The following is a 24,411-nucleotide window of genomic DNA, read 5'->3' on the forward strand; positions in this document are numbered from 1 at the left end:
GTGATGAGCCATCTGATTCAATGAATGATGGAGCCGAGTTGGCTCCCCCAAAATGTAATTTAAAGGTGCCCCAAAGCTTTTTACTGTCATTCTTTATATAATTTATCTGTTTCAAAGTATAGTTTATTTAGTCACATGATTTTTTGGAAGTTGGGCTTCCAGACTTATTTGCCATACCTTTTGCCTCATCCCTCTCAACCATATTATTAGTCAATTCCTCATCAAGCCAAGGGTATTTAACAATTTTAATAGTCATTTTCTTAAATGGCTGCATGCTTATTAGTAACTGGAATAAGCAATTTCATAAATGTGTCAAGTGCCGCATTTGGTTGCTCCTCATTACACGCCACAGACCAGCAAATATTCTTTACATCATCAACATATGAATCACTACAAAACTTATTGTATGACCTCTGATACACTATATTAGGCCCAGCCTTTGGAACTTTGGTTTTCCTAGATATGTCTACTATATTGTGATCACTACATCCTCTGGATTTGGATACCATTTTAAAGCAAATTTCTTCAGCATTAGTAAAGATGTGATCAATACATGTTGATGATTTCATTCCTGTGCTGTTTGTAACTACCCTGGTAGGTTGACTGACAACATGAACCAGGTTGCAGGCACTGGTTACAGTTTGAAGTTTTTTCTTAAGTGGGCAGCTTGATGATAGCCAGTCAACATTTTAAATCACCCAGAAAATATACTTCTCTTTTGATATCACATACATTATCAAGCATTTCACACATATTATCCAGATACTGACTGTTAGCACTTGGTCTATAGCAGCTTCCCACAAGAATGGGCTTTAGGTGAGGCAGATGAACCTGTAGCCATATTACTTCAACAGTATTTAACATTAGATTGTCTCTAAGCTAAACAGGAATGTGGTTCTGAATATAGACCGCAACACCGCCTCCGTTGGCATTTCTGTCTTTTCTGTAGATGTTATAACCATGTATTGCTACCACTGTATCATCAAAGGTATTATCTAAGTGAGTCTCAAAGATAGTCAGAATATCAATGTCATCTGTTACAAGCAAGTTCTTGACTTCATGGGCCTTGTTTCTCAGGCTGCTTATGTTGATATGGGCTATTTTGAGCACTTTTCTGGGTTGCTTGATTGTTTTTAATGCTTTACTGGTAAGTTTATCAGATGTAGACTTACTCGTGTTATTTACATTGGAGCTGATAGTGCACTGCGAGCTGCACAAAGTGGTCTTCCTACTAGGGCACACCACCTCAGTGCTAACAGTAACTCTGGATCACAGGCTCACGATTACTGCATACAATAGCTGTAGGATAAACAGAAGTATTCGGTGCAATTAGGGGCACATAAATGAAGTTACTTACATTGTGTTTGCCAATGCCCCTAGGATCATGTACATTTGATGCAGCATTATGACGACTCATTGTCACAATGGTAGAGTTTAACTGAGCTGGACCCATTAGGTCTTTCAGGATAGATTTTCCTCCATCGTGGAACTTCTTCTCATTAACCATAAGTGCAAATAACACAACATTCAGGTATGTAGGCCCATGGTACATCTTTTAACATAATTTGAGAAAAGCGTGGTTAAGATATGGCTGAGTTATTGATAAATCAGAAAATCTGATTTTGTGTGTCCATTTATAGTGAACAAAAATATTAATGCAACATGTAAAGTGTTGGTCCCAGCTGAAATAAAATATACCAGAAATGTTCCATACGCACAAACAAATGTATTTCTCTAAAATGTTGTGCACAAATTTATTTACATCCCTGTTAGTGAGCATATCAACTTTGCCAAGATAATCCATCCACCTGACAGGTGTGGCATATCAAGAATCTGATTAAACAGCATGATCATTACACCGGTGCACCTTGTGCTGGGACAATAAAAGGCCACTCTAAAATGTCCAGTTTTGTCACACAACACAATGCCACAGATGTCTCAAGTTGAGAGCGCGTGCAATTGGCATACTGACTGCAGGAATGTCCACCAGAGCTGTTGCCAGAGAATTTAATGTTAATTTCTCTACCATAAGCTGCATCCAACTTAGTTTGAGAATTTACCAGTATGTCCAACTAGCCTCACAACCGCAGAACACCTGGGAAGCTCATCTGCGTGCTCGTTGTCCACACCAGGGTCTTGACCTGACTGCAGTTCGGCGACGTAACCGACTTCAGTTGGCAAATTCTGACCTTCGATGGTCACTGGCACGCTGGAGAAAAGTGCTCTTCACGGATTAATCACAGTTTAAACTGTTCCGGGCAGATGGCAGACCGCGTGTATGGCGTTGTGTGGGCGAGTGGTTTGCTGATGTCAACGTTGTGAACAGAGTGCCCCATTGTGGCGGTGGCAGGCATAAGCTGCGGACAACAAACACGGTTGCATTTTATTAATGGCAATTTGAATGCACAGAGTTACTGTGACGAGGTCCCGAGGCGTACTTTTGTGCCATTCAGCCGCCATCGCTTCATGTTTCAGCATGATAACGGACACCCACGTCGCAAGGATCTGTACACAATTTCTCGAAACTGAAAATATCCCAGTTCTTACTCACCAGAGTATGCCACCCATTGAACATGTTTGGGATGCTCTGAATCAACGCGTATGACAGCGTGTTAGGGCTTAATGAATTAATTTCAATTGACTGATTTCTTATATGAACTGTAACTCAGTAAAATCTTAGAAATTGTTGCATGTTGCATTTATATTTGTGTTCAGTGTAAATCCTTTGTAAATCCACTTCAACCTGAGAGTTTTTACGTGATCAAAGACATTAACATGATGAACAATTAAGTTTGGCATTGATATCTTTAAAAAAAACATTTTGGGACTATGTAGCGCTAATGCTTCAAATAATCAGAAAACATTTGTCTTCTTATAGAGTAAAAGTCAGATTCACTCCAAAGTTGATCTTTGGACTCATCACAATAGTCTCTAAAGAGATTGAGAAAATAATGCTGATGCATTCAAAGATGGCCACACTATACCATTAGATACTTATTAGCGCATACACTAGCAAAAATATGATTTAAAAAAATCTTCCTCTCATGAATCATGTGACCAAATGAGTCTAAATCGTACACGGCTTAACATAGTTTCAGAGAAAAAGCTAAGGGATTGGCCAAAAGAGTTACAGACCAATAAAAAAAATAATCAGATTTTACGTGTCCATTTAAACCACTGTAAATCCACCCCATAGTGGTCTATGAACTTGAAACTTGTCATTGCTATCATGGACATCCCTATGGTAGAGAAATTAACATGACATTATCTGTGTTGTGTGACAAAACTGCACATGTTAGAGTGGCCTTTTATTGTGGTCCTTCTGTGGCTCAGTTGGTAGAGCATGGCGCTTGTAACGCCAGGGTAGTGGGTTCGATTCCCGGGACCACCCATACGTAGAATGTATGCACACATGACTGTAAGTCGCTTTGGATAAAAGCGTCAGCTAAATGGCATATATTATTATTTTATTATTATTGTCCCCAGCACAAGGTGCACCAGAGTAATGATCATGCTGTTTCATCAGCTTCTTGATATGCCACACCTGTCAGGTGTGTTTATATTTGTGTTCAGTATAATTATATGGACCTGTAAAGTGCGGACTTCCTCATAGAAGCCAGACCACTCCTTGGTGGAGCTGTGCTTTAACTTCTTATTCTTCACCATCCCTTTCCTGCCTCTGTGCTCCTTCCTTTCTGTAGCCCCCCTCCATCAGAGGGGCCAAGCTGCTGCCTTTCCTTCACTGAAGCTAGCCCAGGGCAGGGACGTGATCTGGGGCATGGCTCTAGAAAACACAGAGCTGATTGGTTGGTACAGGTGGTCCTCCCTGGGTCCTCTTGCCATGAAGAGCTCTGAACAGTGCCCGTCTGTTAAGCAGAGCAGGATCCCAGCCAGACTGAGGAGGAAGCAATGGCATAAAGGAAAGCTGGAGAGAGAAGAGGACTGAGGAGAGGGGAGTTTGAAGACTCACACAAACAAACCTCAAAAGGACTCTGCAATGGCCCTGAGAGGCAGGCAGACTGGGTCACTCCTTGGGTTCTGCTCTGAGAGGAGGGAAGGGCCAAGGAGGGAGTGGTGGGGTGGTTGCAGGGGTCAAAGGAATCAAGGGGGAGAGTGGCAGTAGGGGTCCCAAGAGAGAACATGGGTCATCCATCAACAAAATGTCTGCTGAAAGCCTGGTTGAGTAAGATTAAGAAGAGACCCCCAGAGGGAATAGGACACTGATTCATTCCACCCAGCCATTCATCAGTTAAAAGTACTGCACTCCATTTCACAAAGCGTGTTGGAGTTTCATTGGGCCATATAATGTAATTACTCATTCACTCACAAAAAGTAAGGCCATGCATAGAAGATAGAAGACGCATTGCCTTCTGCAATAAAGGTGCAGGCATACAACTGAGTGCTTTTGACCTTGAGGGGGTACCACCATTAGAGGTGACTAATGAATGGCGGTGCCCTGCATTGTCTGATCTAGTCTTATTGATGCTGCCCAGAGCCAGGGTTTGGCTGGGGGTGAAAGCTCAGCCTAAGCGTGCCATCTGTCAACGAGACTGGAAAACACACAGGAGTGAGGACTGGAGAGCAACTCTTTGTGTGCTGCGCTGTAGAGCCAATGCCAACCGCTGTCATTTAGCAGACGCTCTTATCCAGAGCGACTGGATTCACCTTATGACATCCAGTGGAACAGCCACTTTACAATAGTGCATCTAAATCTTTTAAGGGGGGTGAGAAGGATTACTTTATCCTATCCTAGGTATTCCTTAAAGAGGTGGGGTTTCAGGTGTCTCCGGAAGGTGGTGATTGACTCCGCTGTCCTGGCGTCGTGAGGGAGTGTGTTCCACCATTGGGGAGCCAGCAGCGAACAGTTTTGACTGGGCTGAGCGGGAACTGTACTTCCTCAGTGGTAGGGAGGCGAGCAGGCCAGAGGTGGATGAACGCAGTGCCCTTGTTTGGGTGTAGGGCCTGATCAGAGCCTGGAGGTACTGAGGTGCCGTTCCCCTCACAGCTCCGTAGGCAAGCACCATGGTCTTGTAGCGGATGCGAGCTTCAACTGGAAGCCAGTGGAGAGAGCGGAGGAGCGGGGTTCAAGAGTTCAGTGGCTGGCTGAGGGGGCAGAGGTGCCTGTGGTCTGGGATGGTTTGACAGCTTTCCAATGGCTTTCTGGAGGCACTCTCTAGGTATTTTATCATGCTGGACACACCATGTCCAAACTCCCATGGGTGGAGTGGCAGTCTGGCAATTCTGACAATTATCAGAAGGGCCAGACCATCTTCTATTAGAGTGGGCTGGTTGAAATGCCCCCCTCCCCCAAAAATACAATAATAGTAATAACACATATACAGTACCAGTCAAAAGTTTGGACACACCTACTCATTAACGGATTTTTCTTTATTTTACTTTTTTTCCTACATTGTAGAATGATAGTGATCACATCAAAACTATGAACATAAATAACATATGGAATCATGTAGTAACCAAAAGTGTTAAAAAAAATCAAAATATATGTTATATTTGGGATTCTTCAAAGTAACCACCCATTCTTTCAAACAACTTCATGAGGTAGTCACCTGGAATGCCTTTCGATTAACAGGTGTACCTTCTTAAAAGTTCATTTGTGGAATTTCTTTCCTTCTTAATGCATTTGAGCCAATCAGTTGTGTTGTAACAAGGTAGGGGTGGTATACACAAGATGGCTCTATTTGGTAAAAGACCAAGTCCATATCATGGCAAGAAAAGCTCAAATAAGCAAAGAGAAATGACAGTCCATCATTACTTTAAGGCATGAAGGTCAGTCAAACCTTAACATTTCTAGAACTTTGAAAGTTTCTTCAGGTGCAGTCTCAAAAACCACCAAGATCTATGATGAAACTGGCTCTCCTGAGGATCACCACAGGAAAGGAAGACCCAGATGTACCTCTGCTGCAGAGGATAAGTTCATTAGAGTTACCAGCTTCAGAAACAAATAAATGCTTCAGAGTTCAAGAGACACATCAACATCAACTGTTCAGAGGAGACTGCGTGAATCAGGCCTTCATTGTCAAATTGCTGCAAAGAAAACGCCTACTAAAAAGGATACCAATAAGAATAAGAAACTTGCTTGTGCCAAGAAACATAGACATCAGCCTGATGGAAATCTGTCCCTTGGTCTGATGAGTACAAATTTGAGATTTTTGGGTCCAACCGCTTTGTCTTTGTGAGACGCGGAGTAGGTGAATGGACGATCTCCGCATGTGTGGTTCTAACTGTGAAGCATGGAGGAGGAGGTATGGCGGTGTGGTGGTGCTTTGCTGGTTATTTATTTAGAATTCAATGCACACTTAACCAGCATGGCTACCACAGCATTCTGCAGTGATACGCCATCCCATCTGGTTTGCGCTTAGTGGTAATGTCATTTGTTTTTTCAACAGGACAATGACCCAACACACCTCCAGGCTGTGTAAGGGCTATTTGACCAAGAAGGAGAGTGATGGAGCGCTGCATCAGATGACCTGGCCTCCACAATCATCCAACCTTAACCCAATTGAGATGGTTTTGGATAAATTGGACCGCAGAGTGAAGGAAAAGCAGCCAACAAGTGCTCAGCATGTGGGAACTCCTTCAAGACTGTTGGAAAAGCAGTCATGAAGACAAAATGTGGCTACTTTAAGGTCTGTTAGGATCACCACTTGATTTGAAGAATGTGAAATGTCAGAATAATAGCAGAGAGAATGATTTCTTTCAGCTGTTATTTCTTTCATCACATTCCCAGTGGGTCAGAAGTTTACATGCACTCCATTAGTGCTTGGTAGCATTGCCTTGAAATTGTTTAACTTGAGTCAAACGTTTCGGGTAGCCTTCCACAAGCTTCCCACAATAAGTTGGGTGAATATTGGCCCATTCCTCCTGACAGAGCTGATGTAACTGAGTCAGGTTTGTAGGCCTCCTTGCTCGCACACACTTTTTCAGTTCTTCCCACACATTTTCTATAGGATTGAGGTCAGGGCTTTGTGATGGCCACTCCAATACCTTGACTTTGTTGTCCTGAAACCATTTTGCCACATCTTTGGAAGTATGCTTGGGGTCATTGTCCATTTGGAAGACCCATTTGCGACCAAGCTTTAACTTCCTGACTGATGTCTTGAGATGTTGCTTCAATATATCCACAATTTTCCTTGCCATTGAAGCCATCCATTTTGTGAAGCGCACCAGTCCCTCTTGCAGCAATGCACACCCACAACATGATGCTGTCACTCCTGAGCTTCACAGTTGGGATGGTGTTCTTCGGGTTGCAAGCCTCCCCCTTTTTCCTCCAAACATAACGATGGTCATTATGGCCAAACAGTTCTATTTTGGTTTCATCAGACCATAAGACATCTCTCCAAAAAGTACGGTCTTTGTCCCCATGTGCAGTTGCAATCTGTAGTCTGGCTTTTTTATGGTGGTTTTGGAGCAGTGGCTTCTTCCTTGCTGAGCGGCCTTTCAGGTTAAGTTGATATAGGACTCGTTTTTCTGTGGCTATAGATAATTTTGTACCTGTTCCTCCAGCATCTTCACAAGGTCCTTTTCTGTTGTTCTGGGATTGATTTGCACTTTTCGCACCAAAGTACGTTCATCTCTAGGAGACAGTTCTTCTTCCAGAGCGGTATTTCAGATGTGTGGTCCCATGGTGTTTACTATTGTTTGAACAGATGAACGTGGTACCTTCAGGCATTTGGAAATTGCTCCCAAGGATGAATCAGACTTGTGGAGGTCTACAATTCTTTCTGAGGTCTTGGCTGATTTATTTTGATTTTCCCATGATGTCAAGCAAAGAGGCACTGAGTTTGAAGGTAAGCCATTGCAATAAATCTACAGGTACAAATGACTCAACGGATGTCAATTAGACTATCAGAAGCTTCTAAAGCCATGACATAATTTTCTGGAATTTTCCAAGCTGTTTAAAGTCACAGTCAACTTACAGGCTGACCACACCACTCGCGTCACGTGCGTTGCAAAAATAATTTAGGCATCTATGTTATTCAATTATTGCACCCACACTACTCGCGCGTGTCAATGAGCATCTGTGTTGCCAAGGGCTAAAATAGAAGTCATTCCTATTTCTGACGCAGATCGCACTGCAAGTCCTGCCTCTCCCATCTCCTCATTGGTTTATAGAAGCAGGTACCCACGTGCCATCTCCTCATTGGTTATACCCACGTGGGTGATTGAATAACGAACTGTGTTGCCGGTCAGTGGAGTAATACAATGAAAGTTTAGATGCCAATCACATATAAGTTCAAAGATGAAAAGACCTGGAAGGAGCAGAGATGACTAGAAACAATTTGGTTGACCGTTTTATGTGTGGTTTAATTGTCGGAGTAGAGGACCTTGTGCATGTCAGGTACAATAACAACCTAATGTTTATATCCCAGGACAAATTAACTAGCAACAGCAAGCTAGCTAAATAGGACAAATTAGCTAGCAAGTGCAAGCTAACTAGCTAAATTGCCATATATGTTTAATGCTTTTCGACCTGTCCCCAAAATAATGACATTGGTTCAGAGTTTGTTTTGATATTTTAACCTGCGTGTCGTGATCGCGTTTGGTGTTGGGGGAATCAAATACATTTATGCACGATGGCGCACGATGCGATGGCGCATGCGTGCAGCCGGTTTGGGTTATATGTAAACTTCTGACCCACTGGAATTGTGATAGAGTGAATTATATATGTGAAATAATCTGTCTGTAAACAATTGTTGGAACATGCACATAGTAGATGTCCTAACCGACTTGCCAAAACTATAGTTTGTTTAACAGGAAATTTGTGAAGTGGTTGAAAAACAAGTTTTAATGACTCCAACCTAAGTGTATGTAAACTTCCGACATCAACTGTATATATACACACACTGAATTGAAATATAAACGCCACATGTAAAGTGTTGGTCCCATGTTTTATGAGTTGAAATAAAAAGATCCCAGAAATGTTCCATGCTCACAAAAACGTATGCCCCTACCTCATCCAGACTCAAAGACAGGGCTTCGTACTAAATGGGTGCTGCTGAATACTTGCGCTATATGACACAGCGCTAATCAACATATAAAATGGCTTGATGCTGCGACATGGCTAGGCTTAGAGACCAGCGGAATGAGATAGAACAAGTTGTGATTTTAGTGAACCCTTTGTTCCCTTGTTTTCATACCAACGGACAAGGCCCAGGTGTTCAGTAAGACATCACAGAGCATCGAGAAAAACAAAATGGACAAGGCAGAGCATATGGAGGGAGGCATGATGGGAAAGTGTGACCACCGAGCGTAGCCACCGCAGAGCAGCATATGCCAGACGCGGAGGCCGCTCTAAATTTACATAATGTTGTGTGTGTGTGTGTTGTAAAGGCATGACATTTGAGTTAGAAGTGCAGCTGGGATGCAGTGATTGATTGAATCACAGCATGATTTGTGTTAGTTATGTTATAGTCACTTACTGCTGACACTATATGTGTTTGCCCATTTTTTTTACCAATTCACTTCCCTGGAGGTTTTTCTGTGGACACATCAGGCTCAATGCCATAGCTGAGAAATAGCCTTGTTGATATCCCTGCTATGGTTCCTATCATGAAGCACACAGATAAGACACACAACCAGATGAGTAAAGGTTTAGACACACTTCTAGGGCCTATGACTGGCTAACAACCACTCGCAGCATAATACCTTCAGAGCCTGCATATGCCTCCACCAAAAGACTGTCGAGGGGATAACTTTGCCTTCCGTGTTGCTCCAATGAATTGTGTGTAACACTGCTTTATCGCCAGTAATGCATTATCATGACGTCTGACCCAAGAGACTTTTATGGGCAAAGATAGTGTTAAGTGGGTAACGTTGTAAAGATGATTCAATATACAATGTAACAAAAGAGGTAAAAAGATCAAGGTTGTACAATGATGCATTCATTCATTGCAGGCCGTCCTTGAATGATATACATTAGCTGCTACTACTTGCGCAATGATGTCTCAACCATAATGGCAATAACACAGAATGCACTAACACTCAAACAGGCTACAATGTTTACTAAATAGCTAACATACCTTGTGATTACACAGCTTAATTACACCAATCACGTGCTGCATGCTTTCAAGTACACAGTCACACCAACAATCTCATTCTACCAAACACAGCATTTTGGGTTTTGTCAAACACAGCTTAAAAAGTACCCCCCTTTCAAAACACTTCAGTTTCCTGCCACCGGGTCGTCTCCATGGTGACTAGCCTCAGCACTGAGAGCTGCACTTTCCGATGGCCTCTCATCAGTTCCTATCCGTCAGCACAGGGATCTACTGTCTGTCTTCTCCCAGATACTAGAGCCCTCGTCGCGACACACTACCATGCTTGGTCCTCCTGAGAGACTCGTCTCTACCGCTTAAAGATACAGCAGAGCAAACGTACTAAACTGCTCCTCGCTTAACTGACTGAGCGAGACTACCCTGGAGGCATTGTGAGAGAGAGAGTGGGAGAGTGTGTGTGTGTGTGTGTGTGTGTGTGTGTGTGTGTGTCAGCAAAACGACCACATCCTCCATTCATGTCCCTCTATAAAAGTTGCCAGATGCTCCAACGTGTTAACAAGAGAGTTGTGTAACTGTATCTCATCCTGATTCAATTAAAGTATTATTCAAACCTGACTAACTAAACTAAGAACACAGGGGTAAATCTGGTCATTGGAACTGGTTAGGTATTTTTTTTTTCTTCAATTTTATTAGAATCCCCATTAGATTTTGCGAAAGCAGCAGCTACTATTTCTGGGGTCCGCACAAAACATGAAACATAATACATTAATAGACAAGAACGGCTCAAGGACAGAACTACGTAAATACAAGTAAATGGCACAGCCTACATATCAATACATACAGTACACAAAATATATAGGTAAAATGGGGGAGAGGCATTGTGAGGTGTTGCTTTATCGGTTTTTGGCTGTTGATTTGAGCAAGATGAGACGGAAGGGAGTTTTTTTTCCTGAATTTGGGGACAGTGAAAAGACATGTCTGGTGGGTTAAGTTTGCACAACAGTTGTACATACAACTACCTCAGGTAGACCCAAATCAATTGAACAAGTAAAGGATGCCTCTCCTCGCCACATAAAATCACCAACACACTACTAAAACCCCACAGGGGGGGGTGGAGTAATATGTAGTCAATTATGGCATGAAAGGCCCTTTTGACAGAGGGAATAGCAAAGGAATAAAGAAAACTGTCTGGGGCATAAATAAAGTGGACAGACAGGGCTCTCATTGAGGCCGTTGCTACCAAAAATCAATGTGCTGCAGTCACAATAAAAGCCTCTCATCTTGTCACGCGCGCGCACAAATACAGTCACGTCAGTCCCGGATTCTGGGATCGTTAAGGAGACAAGGGAAAACCGCTGCATCAGGGGCCCTGGGCTTGACAGTTCAGAGAGGAGGGGGAAGAGAGAGAGAGATTTAGGAGGTATGGAGATTCAGTTGATCGACAGTAAAGAGAATGTGTGTTGTGTGGGTCTGAGAGAGAAAGCGAGAGAGAAAGGAAGAGAGAAAGAGAGAGGGAGCATGATCTACAGAGAAAGTGGGAGCATGTCGCATGTACAGCTTTCTTAAGGGGCCTTGGTTGGAGCAGATTACATCATTCTGGCTCACTCATTGGACTGGACAGGTCACAGGACGTTGAGGGCTCTGGCACCACGTACAGCACCGTACTGGCAGCGTAAGCAGAGAAACTGACAGAGATGACGAGAATGAGGAAGAAGGATGGCTAGAAGACTGGGAGGTGTACACTGTGCCTATTGCTAACACCTCGTACTGTATATTTAAGAGGAGTACAGAGGGAAAGATGGAACATTTTCTAAAATTATTGGGTATTGTTCCTACCCAGCATTCCCCGCAACACACACACCCCAACTGCATGTCATGATTGTTTTCCTAGCCACTGTGCGTCTAACTCTGCATCGCTTGCTCTTTTGGATTCGAGGCTGGGTATCTGTAAAGTACTTTGTGACAACTGCTGATGTGAAAAGGGGGTTTTAAAAATACATATGATTAAATGAGATGTTCACACCCAGCGGGTATCACTAAACAGACAGTATCTATCACGTTTATCACATCCCATAATGTGGGCTGTAACAACACAACAATAGTACGTACTGCTGCCGCTGCTGCTGTGAAAGCAATTATTAAAATCATATGGAACAACGACCAGTGAATCTATAGGTCTTTCTTGAATTGATTTAATCAAGATGAACAAAGCATGGACTGCACACCCAGCCAATTCATAAACCGGTGTAAATTCTGGAAGACATTTACAGCCTGTTTGGTTTGCCTAGAAATGCCTTGAGGCAGATAAGAGTGCTGTATATCTAGGTCGATTTCGTTTGGATGCTTCATTTTCTGTATTGATTTACCGGTGGGGTAATAAACACAACACACACCATCTGCACACGCACGCGTACACACACAATTTAGAGCTGTGATTAGCTGATTAGACAATAAAAGCCTGTTTCTCTTTTGCTGTAGTGTAGCAGCCGAGTGATGTAACTGACTTTGAATACAGAGAGGCCCGCTTTGTCAGAGGACAGCACGCTCCATATGTTATGCCAATTACTCTTCAGCTCCACTACAAGGGTTGTGTTGCGTTTTACCTGCTACGCCGAGCATTGTTTTAGAGATCGGAGAAGAGCAGAGAGGGAGAGCATCTTTATTCTATACGATTATGCGTAAGTACAATAGCTTTGGTCCAGTTTTTCGCAGGTACTCATTAAATCTGCAATTATGTCACTTTTTGGGCGACGTGACCAAATTCTCAAGAGTTACAGATCTGTCAGTCTCATTGAAAGCAAGTCTAAGAAGTGGTAGATTTCTGTGCCTCCTGTTCTTAAAATTTGTTTTGTAAACCAGCTTCAAAAAGCTGGGTTATTGAAATAATATATAGTATAGATGGTACAAAGATTCTCTGTTTGTTTTGTCACAAACTGAAATGGAAGAGTATTTTCTGCATAATGAACCTTTAAATTGTTGCTAGTGGTTGTTCTAAATGATCCTGTAATTTCACAAGTTGTTTTTGTTTACATTGTGAACCGAGCTAGTCAATGTAGCTAGTAGTAGTAGCGTATTATGTCAGCCATCAACATTTTTACTTTTGTAATTTTTAACCGCCATTTTTCCCTAATTTCATGATTACGATCTTGTCTAATCGCTGCAACTCCCCAATGAGCTCGGGTAGGCGAAGGTCGAGTCATGCGTCCCCCCCTGAAACATGACCCACCAAACCACACTTCTTAACAATCGCTCGCTTAACCCAGAAGCACCAATGTGTCGGAGGAAACACCGTTCAAATGACAACCAGTCATTCTGCAGTCGCTAGAGCGCGGTGAGCCAAGTAAAGCCCCCCCCCTCCCGAACCCGGATGATGCTAGGCCAAATGTGCACCGCCTTATGAGACTCCAAGTCACGGCCGGTTGTGATACAGTTTGGGATCGAACCCCAGGCTGTAGTGACACTGCAACACTGCGATGCAGTACTTTAGACCACTGCGCCACTCGGGAGGCCAGCCATAGAGAATTTAACCATGGCGATTCTTGAGCTTGGATTCTGCCGTTGGGCGTGACGCAACGTGAGCGCAATACGGGCAGTGAAGCAGCTCTCATTGATTTCAAAGGAAGCATTTCCTCAATGGTTGATGGCTGACGGCAATGTCTGTCTGTCTGTGCTAGGGTGTACGGAACCCAATGCTATGCTTTATGTGTTATTTCAACCCTAACAGTCCACTGTGAAAATATATTTGGGCCCTCAACCATGTGAAAGTGTTTAGTATTTATATTTACAAATGTGTGATTACTGATCTAAGGCCATATGGAGACGTGTTAAAAAGCCACAAGCCAGACATTTTGTAATGGAGATTTGCCTTTGGAAGAAGAGGAGAGATACGTGACAGTATAATGTAAGTATAATGTGGAGACAGGTATATATTTTTCATATTTTTGTATATGCCATTTAGAAGCTTCTATTCAAAGTGACTGACAGTCATGCGTGCATACATACACTTCACAAATGGGTGGGCCCCGAGAAACAAACCTACAATCCCGATGCTGCAAGTGTCACGCTCTACCAACTGAGCCATACAGAACCACATACAGGACCAGGCACGTATAGTATGTAGAGACTCACCTGGGGATCCTAGCAGCACCTGGACTACATCATCATACAGGATCAGGGTGGCAGGCCGCTGGGGGAGCAGGTAGAGGCTGACTGTAGCATACACTGAGAGAGAGAGAGAGAGAGAGTTAGGTATGACAGATCTGTCATCAATCAGACAGACACCTGTCTCTGTTGACTGCTGTCGTTTTGTCCCCCCCACTCCCAGTCATAACAAAACAATGTTTATCAAACACAGAGAGACAGTCATGACCTATTTTGCTCCCTTCAAAGTGTTTCCAGCCTTGCAGCAAGACAAAAATACAGCCAGCGTGGGGTTATATAAAGAAACCAGGCCACCTCATTCATCAGCGGTCCACAGAGGATACTATATACGTGTGGTGAGGAAATCCTAGTGCATCCCACCTGAGAGTTCCCTCCCTGACAGGCAGACTGAGAGGTGTGTGTGTGTGTCTGCAACCAGAGTCCACTAGGGTGAGGAGACACTGGCAATGAGCAATAACAGTTGTGACGAGGCATTGAAATCCACCCAGAGGGAAAGCGCTCAGGATAGATTCAAAACACTACTGATATTGACAAGCATCTTTATCCGTTCACGTTTGTGTTCAGGGGGCGTGGAAGGATGTGTGCTGTCTTTACACTCGTGACAGGTGTATGCTTTGCTGGTCAAGAGAGTGACATGTATTGGATTATAAATCTCGAAAGGGTGTAGACTAAACAACCAGCACTATTTGGTGAAACCTAGGACTTGTCTCAGTTTGTTGTCAGGTATCAGCATTAGGTATAAGTGGGGTATTACAGAGAGCATGGTTCCTGCCATTCAAACGTTTTCACTCAGGCCCCCCTTCCAGCATTGGGAACATCCCACACCGGGTATATATATTTATATGGGTACAAGCACTATTCATGACACAAACTGTTCACACCCCTCTTGTTGGTGGAGAAAACATTTTGCAGGTTTAAAGCTTATTTCCTGCCATTCTACACATTTTTCCACAGGATGGAGGCTTTTTTGTTGTTGCCATTTTAACACTAGAAAAGCTGTCATTTTGGACTGCTCATGAAAGAAAAATAAATATTACTCTTCCACTTGTTAAGTCATGTCCCCCTCTGTCCTTGCCTTTTCCTAACACATCTACATAACACATGACACACTGTCGTTGTTAGAATCTTAATACCACAAACAGAACTGAAGTTACGATCAGTTTTAAGAGGGCATGTCATTTTATGAATGATTTTCCACTCTTGCCTCTCCGTCTCCCGACAGTAGCGCTTGCTCCGCTCCTTGAAGAACAGCAGTCCAAACAGTCTATTCTGGCCTACTTGGAATACACAGTGAGTGTGTGTGTACATTTTCAAAAATCTGAAGGAAAACAACTGAAATGGTGGGGAAGAAATTAACCATGACACCTCCGAGGCCTATTGCGCAAAAAAAAAGCTGACCGGGCTACCACAAAATGAAACCGTGAGACAGGAGTGAGGAAGGGACAGCACCGTTTGGATAGAACAAGCCGGTGAAAATGCTACGGGACTAAAAATGTATTGGATACCTTTCTTTGGAGATAGCATGTCACGGGATCGCTACAGAGAGATCATGCGCTACCTGCATTTCGATGACTAAGAAACTAGAACGCGACATCTGGTAACAGATTGATTGAACACTTGAATGCTGGTGTTTTTAGTTGTTTTTGTTTTTACATATAGTCTACAGTAACAAACTCATGAAAATCCTATTTTTATTTTAAATTGTAAAAAATAAATAAAAATGGAATCTTACCCAGACCTTCATAAACACAACAATTATTTTTGCGATAGCATATATGAAATGTATTAGTTACACTGTTAGAACGTTGCAGTCAGAATTACTGCTCATTAGCTTAAAGGCCTAGCGGTTCTAGTGTTAAAGCTAATTTCCTGCAATTCGATAAACTTTCTCATGGGGTGCAGAGAAAACATTTTCAGTTTTATGGCTCATTTTCTACAATTCTACACGTTTCCCCATATCTTATGTGTTGATGTGATATTTGAGCGACTCAAACATACAAAAAAAAAAGATCAATGGGCTAAAAAAAACCTTGCTAAAAAAACTTTAGCTGATCTGGACATTTCTAAGTTACAAATAGCGCTCTGTAATAACTGACATGACAAGAGGAAACCTGCTGATGCAGTTTCAAAATTGCACCTTGCGCACTATACTATCACAACTTTCAGGAGTAAGTTGAAAGTAGGACTGAGTTTTTGGGGGCCATTCACGCCCCACAGTTTGGGAACCACTGAAGCAGAGTAAGGTTATTGAATGGCATTGTTTACTTGGCTTAGCATCAGCATAAATGACAACTCAACTGTGTGGTATTTGGGCATTGTTTTCTCCAGAACATTTTATCCCCCATCTGTCTCTAGGGATCTGACTATACCCACTGACCAGTGTAGCCTTGGGCTGTCTGGACTCTCTGAAGTTGTAGCAAGTGCTGGCTACTCTCTAGGACACATTAGCATGGTGGCTGGAGTAAGCTGCAGTGCCCAGGGCCTATCTAGCCTGGTTTAACCAGACTGAACCATGAATGAATTAACCAGTGTTCAGTCTGGGTTAACCAGGTTAATGCCCATTGGGGAAGCAGGTAGCCTAGTGGTTAGAGTGTTGGACTTGTAACCCTAAAGGTTGCAAGATCTAATCCCCAAGCTGACAAGGTAAAAATCTGCCGTTCTGCCCCTCAACAAGGCAGTTAACCCACTGTTCCCTGGTAGGCCGTCATTGAAAATAAGAATTTGTTCTGAACTGACTTGCCTAGTTAAATAAAAGGTCAAATGTATTTTTAAAATCTGTTATTGAGAAGAATCGGGGTGTTGCTGATACTGATGTACCCCCTGAGCTATAAGCCTGTGTGCATAAGGCAGCAGAGACATCAAGACATTTATCAAACTTTTTGTGAATTTTTTCATTGCACAGATCCTCACAGTAGAAGTGCACACTCATCTGCATACGTCAATTGGTATACAGTTGTCATTTGCTTGATACAATCTGCTAAAAAGACAATAATTAAAATGATTATTATATATTTTATTATACTGGATGCACAATATATCTACAGCTTGGTAAGATATAGACTGTGTATTGCATGTTAAATGCTGATCACTCCTGTCTGTATTGAAGTCACTGTTGTTGACCAGGAGAGTTGATGCAGCATGCAGTGTTTACACCGTTCCCTGCAGCTTGAATTATTAGGCTGTATGAGTATGCTCTGTGTGTGGGTGGATGCTTTCCAAGAGCTAAGAGCTACAGTTAGCGTGAGCCTGGCAAGGTTACGTCAGCCCAGGTTCATAGACGCTGCTTTAACTGAGAGAACTGGGACATTCGTCCCTTTCTCTCATGCACACACACACACAGATCGCAAACACACACACACACACACACACACACAGATCCCACAGTGCTTAATATTCTCCACCATGGGAAGCAGAGAAAAGGGAAGGTGACTGCTTGTCAGACCAGAGCATATGCAGCACTGGGCCTGGGGCACAGATGGGGGGAGAGACAAGAGCCAGAGCTAGAGCCAGAAAAGACTGTGCAACAGAGGGAGACATTTTTTGTGTGAATTTGACACAGGGGAGAAGGGAAGGGGGATGGGGAGGAAAGACAGATGGAGATGGGAAAAGTGAGAGAGAGAATCCACATTAGGGGAAAGAGAGTCAACATAACAAGAAAGCAACGCAAAAATGCTGCCTCCAAGACACCAGTGTTATCATCCATCCTTCCAGGTTGTGTTCAGTTTGGGTTCGGTCCTCTGACTTCAGCTGAGTCAATCAAGAGCTGTGAGCAAGAGACACCTCGTTTCGCTGCACAAGGAAAGATTTGAGCGATGGCAGTGAGTCATCCATCCCTGGGACTTGCATGACAACCACAGATTATAGAAGGGCTGGAGGGGATAGCCTAGTCGGGCTGTAGGACACTGCAGTTTAAAAAAAAACATTTGGTCTCTCTGAGACCAACGATAATAAAATACGAGAAGAATAGAGGGGCGAACAAAGTCAGTGATAAACAGAACACTACTGACGGAGACTGTTGAAGAGACTTCTCTCTAAGGGGGAAGGCATTTTGGGTTTGAAAGCATAAGGGACAAAGGATGCATGGCTGACCCTCTCTCAGATTGTTGAGTCATGGTTATAGTACGTTAACAGTTACCCATAGTTATTCTTTAATATATGGTAGTTATTGTGATGTGGACACAATGGTGTATATCTCCAGCCTCGCCCCAGATCTGTTTGTGCGGTCTTGCCAAATCCTACCCTATGATAAACGACCATATGAGTTGACTATATAAACAGATATGGGACCAGGCTAGCATCCCCCTTCAGATTTCTGCAATGTCATAATGGCTTAAGTGTCTATAAAGTTTGTGAAGTGCAAACAGACTGAGCGGATTCTCATTATCACAATCATCAAAGACATGATTCTGTTCTGTTGTCAGCACTCTGCAGCCCTCTCGAATTTCCATATAATGCCTTGTTAAAATGGCTCAGGAATTTATATGGATATACTGTAATTAAAAAGAAAAGGATTATAGTATAGACCTATAGAGAATACATATATTATGAAATATATTACAAGTGAAGTTAATTTAATCAATCCAGTTCACTTCAGAATGATTCCAGAATCCATGGAAACTTAATTGGGTTAATAGGCAGGGCCCAGGGGGATAACTTGAGGACAATGAAGTTTGGAATTATGGGTATACAGAAATAGACAATGTTAAGGTCTGCTGACAGTGTGTGTGCTCTGTGGAGAGAACTTGTTGACAGAGACAACAATGGCTAGGGACAAATGCAGGCATGAAATCATGAAATGAAAGAGCAATTAAAACCTCTTCAGCCTATGGCTTACTTTTTCGAACATTCTGTTAAAAATCGCGCAACATTTCAGCATCCTCCTACTCATTCCAGGACTATAGTATATGCATATGATTAGTGTGTGTGGATAGAAAACACTCTGACGTTTCTAAAACTGGTTAAATCACGGCTGTGACTATAACAGAACGTGCGTTTCGTCGAAAAGCCCAAGGAAAACTGATCACCAAAAAGTGGAAAGAATATCAATGCGCCACTTGCATGTATTGTCTATGGCACAGCAAAATAGATGGGGCCGAGATTACAAGTCCTACAGCTTCCACACGATGTCGCCAGTCTTGGCAATTGCCTAGAGGTTGTTCCTTGGTCAAACGAAGAAGAGAGACCCCATACCATCCGGTCTACGACAGGATGTTTTGGAAGAGAGATTTCCGACCATGATTTGAAGACGTGGAGCTATTGAATACACATCGCCCCGTGATCAATTTGATAGATTATTAACGTTTACTAATACCTAAAGTTGGATTACAAAAGCATTTTGAAGTGTTTTGTGAAAGTTTATAGGCAACTTTTTTAATTTTAAAAAATGACGTTGCGTTTTGAAACAGTGTTTTTTTCTGGATCACACAGTTTTCATAGATGGATATTTTGGGTATATATGGACCAATTTAATAAAAAAAAGACCCAATAGTGATGTTTATGGGACATATAGGAGTGCCAACGAAGAAGCTCGTCAAACGTAATGAATGTTTTATATTTTATTTCTGCGTTTTGTGTAGCGCCGGCTACGCTAATTATTTTGTTTAGGTCCCCTTCAGGTATTTCGGGGTGTTGCATGCTATCAGATAATAGCTTCTCATGCTTTCGCCGAAAAGCATTTTAAAAATCTGACTTGTTGGCTAGATTCACAACGAGTGTAGCTTTAATTCAGTACCCTGCATTTGTGTTTTAATGAACGTTTTTAACGAGTGCTATTAGCATTTGGCGTAGCGCATTTGCATTTCCTGACGGCTGGGTGGGACGCAGACGTCTCAGGGGACGCTAAGAGGTTAAAAGGGTTTGTGAAAATGAGAAACACAAAAAGAAATACAAAAAGAGAAAACAAAAAGAAAACTAAAAAGACAAGAGGTTTACCACTTGGATGAACATTGTTTCTCATTAAATCATTATGACTATATGCCATTGAATGCAGGCTAAAGTATCAGAGAGCGCAGGTAAAAAAAAGAAGGTATGCTGCAGTTGATATAATGGAGGAAAGAGCTACAGTAAGGCTCCATCCCATCTGAAGCAGGCAAACTAAAGAGCCAAGTAGACTACTATCTATGGTGGTGAAATGGACAGAGCTCTCCAAGGTGCTGATTAATTTAAAGCATTTTAGATGTCACTGCAGAACGCCCCACATACTCGAGTATACAATGCATTGCAAAAGTATTCATCCCCCTTGGAGTTTTTCCTATTTTGTTGCATTACAACCTGTAATTTACATGGATTTTTATTTGGATTTCATGTCATGTACATACAAATAGTCCAAATTGGTGAGGTGACCAAAAAAAAAAACTTGTGTGCATACGCATTCACCCCCTTTGCTATGAAGTCCCTAAATAAGATTGGGTGCAACCAATTACCTTCAGAATATATAATTAGTTAAATAAAGTCCACCTGTGTGCAATAAGTGTCACATGATCTCAGTATATATATACACACCTGTTCTGAAAGGCCCCAGAGTCTGCAACACCACTAAGCAAGGGGTAGCACCAAGCAAGCGGCACCATGAATACCAAGGAGCTCTCCAAACAGGTCAGGGAAAAAGTTGTGGGGAAGTATAGATCAGGATTGGGTTATCAAAAAATATCCCAAACTTTGAACATCCCACAGAGCACCATTAAATCCGTTATAATTATTTTTGAAAGAATATGGCACCACAACAAACCTGCCAAGAGAGGGCCGCCCACCAAAACTCACGGTCCAGGCAGGGAGGGCATTCATCAGAGAGGCAACAAAGAGACCAAAGATAACCCTGACGGAGCTGCAAAGCTCCATAGCGGAGATTGGAGCATCTGTCCATAGGACCACTTTAAGCCGTACACTCCACAGAGCTGGGCTTTATGGAAGAGTAGCCAGATAAAAGCCATTGCTTAAAGAGAAAAAATGAGCAAACACATTTGGTGTTCACAAAAAGGCATGTGGGAGACTCCCCAAACATATAGAAGTAGGAACTCTGGTCAGATGAGACTAAAATTTGAGCTTTTTGGCCATCAAGGAAAACGCTATGTCTGGCGCAAACCCAACACCTTTCATCACCCCGAGAGACCATCCCCACAGTGAAGCATCATGCTGTGGGGATGTTTTTCAATGGCAGGGACTGGGAAACAAGTCAGAATTGAAGGAATGACGGATGGCGCTAAATACAGGGAAATTGAGGGAAACCTGCTCAGGACCTCAGACTGGAGTGAAGGTTCAACTTCCAACAGGACAACGACCCTAAGCACAAAGCTATGGCTTCGGGTCTTCCAGAGATTTGAGACTGGGACAGAGGTTCGCCTTCCAGCAGGACAATGACACTAAGCATATTGCTAAAGCAACACTCAAGTGGTTTAAGGGGAAACATTTCAATGTCTTGGACTGGCCTAGTTTGTAAAGGAAAAATGTACCTGGGTTTTCAAAATCTCCCACAATGACTCTCCCCATGTCAAGTGCATTTAACCTGTCTAGGACACGGGTTCCCGCTAGCGGAACCCCCCCAACATTCCACTGAAAAGGCAGCTTGGGAAATTCAAAAATATTTTTTTCTGAAATATTTAACTTTCACACATTAACAAATCCAATACAGCAAATGAAAGAAACATCTTGTTAATCTGCCCATCGTGTCCGATTTAAAAAAAATGTTTTACAGCGAAAACACAACATATATTTACGTTAGATCACCACCAAATCCAAAAAAAACACAGCCATTTTTCCCAGCAAAAGATAGTCACAAAAGCAGAATTAGAGATAAAATTAATCACTAACCTTTGATAATCTTCATCAGATGACACTCATGACATCATTTTACACATATGACATATGACATGTTACACAATACATTTATGTTTTGTTCGATAATATGCATATTTATATCCACAAACCTAAATCGAGGTTTGTGGATATAAATATGCATATTATCGAACAAAACATAAATGTATTGTGTAACATGTCATATGTGTAAAATGATGTCATATGAGTGTCATCTGATGAAGATTATCAAAGGTTAGTGATTAATTTGACGCCATGTTCAGAAATGCCTCCAAAATATCTGGAGTAATTACAGAGAGCTACGCCAGATAACAGTAATACTCATCATAAACTTTGACCAAAGATACATGTTTTACAAATAATTAAAGATACACTGGTTCTTAACTCCTGACAGTACATTATTTCTCAAAGCCATGATGTTTAGTCTCCTTGTAAATGCTGTTTGGAAGACTCTGGCTGTAGTGTCTATTTTTCAATTTTGAATGTTAACTATAACCTGGGCACCCTCTTTAACCTTGTCTACAATGCTTGCTGCCACCAAACGCACCTTGGTTCAGGTATGTTACTGTACATTCCACCTACTCTTTTGCTAATTTAATCCCTCTAGTCTTTTCTAGACCAAAGCTCCCTACCTGTTTGCATGTTGTACAGCCCAGCTTTGAATTTTGCATGAAACACCAGGAGTTATACATTTGCTTGTTCTTGAACTGAGCTTCCGTCCAAACTGCACCTGCTCCAAGCACTTCGTCGGTGGATTCACTGTCCCCCAAACTCTCCCCAGTCCCCCTCTCCCGCCAAGTCTGATTCAACAGTAGGCCTACTAGCTAGCGGAAATGCCTGTGGTGGTGCTGAACTGGTGGGATTAGCAGCGCTGCTAGCTAAGGCATTGCGATCAGGAGCAATTAGCCCCTCATTCCTCTCCTCCGGCACTGACCGTTCTCCGGCTTGTTTCGGGTTCGATTCACCATCTTTCTCTTTATTTTTGGGCTTGAAAATGTCATAAAACTCTATTGTCTTTATCCATTTTTTATTTGGCTTTCCCACATTTCAAATTCAGTAAGAAGATGACTAACCTAGGCTAAGTGACAAGATTACATAGGGACCTCTTCATTAGCTGATCACCACTACCAAGACCTGTGTCAAGATCAGTTACTTACCCCACCGACCTTCCCCATAACCTCTATGTAGAAATGAGAGAGCAGGTCTGTAATCAGTGAAGGATCGCTGCGCTTTGACAACATGTTTTTTCTGAGTGGGCGGTAGAAATATCGAGGAGGCAGCTTGACTTAACTCTGATCACTTTTATTAGAATGTTTATAGTGCGAACTGTGAAACAATGCCGTGAGAGGTACCGGATCTGTGCAAATAGGTGCCGGAACAAACTAAGTCAAATCTGTCCCGGCAGGATCCGGGTCAAATTAAGCACTGATAAGTTAAGTATAACTATAACAAATCTAATGTGTAAAATAAATTATATCCAGCTCAGGGGTCCAGCTATACATTTGTTTTTTCTCATTTGTTAGCTAAGTGGCTAAGTGGTCAAGATCAAGCTTCTGGGTTACAGCAGAGACATTAAATCCCCTCCTGGATCAAGAGCCCTGTTGCCTAAATTGTTTTGTGCGTCCAAAAAATATATCATAAAAAAAATTCATGTAAATAGCGGCCCTTGTGTGCACTTCTGGTAATACCGTATACCCCTGTATGGTACAGAAACCTATGACGGTATGAAAACCTGGATACCGCCCAACCCTACCGCACGTCCTCTTTTTGATTGCCTGGCCATCCCATCTTCAGTTAGATGTTTGTTCCACAACATCAAATTCTAAAACTGGCTAGTTTTTCTTCCTCTCATTTGTCCTTATATTGGCTGTTATTTGTAAAATCAGGATTACTTTTACTTTGCGGCTTTTGTGTAAAATATGTCCACTTGAATATGAAATTGATAAAAAAAAATATATTAAAACAGTTATGACGGTTATTTTCTTTTCATGACCGGTCTTCATCCATAATTGTCAATTACACGGTTATTTTTTTTAAATGTCACAGCCCTATCCATGGCATGACGGCATCCATGCAATTCTACCCTCAAGAACCAGTGCCATGTCAGAGAGGATATGCTCTAAAAACACCAAAGCCATTGCCTGCATCCCAAATGGCACCCTATTCCCTATGTAGTGTACTACTTTTGACCAGGGCCCATGATGCAACCATGGGGTTGCTTAACTCTTAAGGGTGATGGTGGAAAACAACATACAGTTCATACAGGCCCGGGCTCCTGTCACTTTTTGGCTCTAATGCTAAAAGTAAACCAGCACTAACAGCTAAGTGGCTTCCAGCCGCGAGTGCCGACAGGACAGCTCTTTCCCTTACCGCTGAATTTGCAGCTCCGAGGGTGGGATATAACTACAGCAACAACTGGGTGAGA

The 24,411-nt window shown here is 42.4% G+C and overlaps 1 protein-coding gene across 1 annotated transcript in view; it reads right to left on the reverse strand.

Annotated features, from left to right (window-relative positions):
- LOC118384387 (protein FAM171A2-like) overlaps positions 1-24,411 on the reverse strand; it is a 67,315-nt gene that overhangs the window by 20,419 nt on the left and 22,485 nt on the right. The window contains exon 3 of the mRNA XM_035770872.2: positions 14,145-14,237. Within this exon, the coding sequence (XP_035626765.1) occupies positions 14,145-14,237 (93 nt within the window). The remainder of the gene's footprint in view (positions 1-14,144; positions 14,238-24,411) is intronic.

This window comes from Oncorhynchus keta, chromosome 5, assembly GCF_023373465.1.
Source record: "Oncorhynchus keta strain PuntledgeMale-10-30-2019 chromosome 5, Oket_V2, whole genome shotgun sequence".
In the NCBI taxonomy this organism is placed as follows: Eukaryota; Metazoa; Chordata; class Actinopteri; order Salmoniformes; family Salmonidae; genus Oncorhynchus; species Oncorhynchus keta.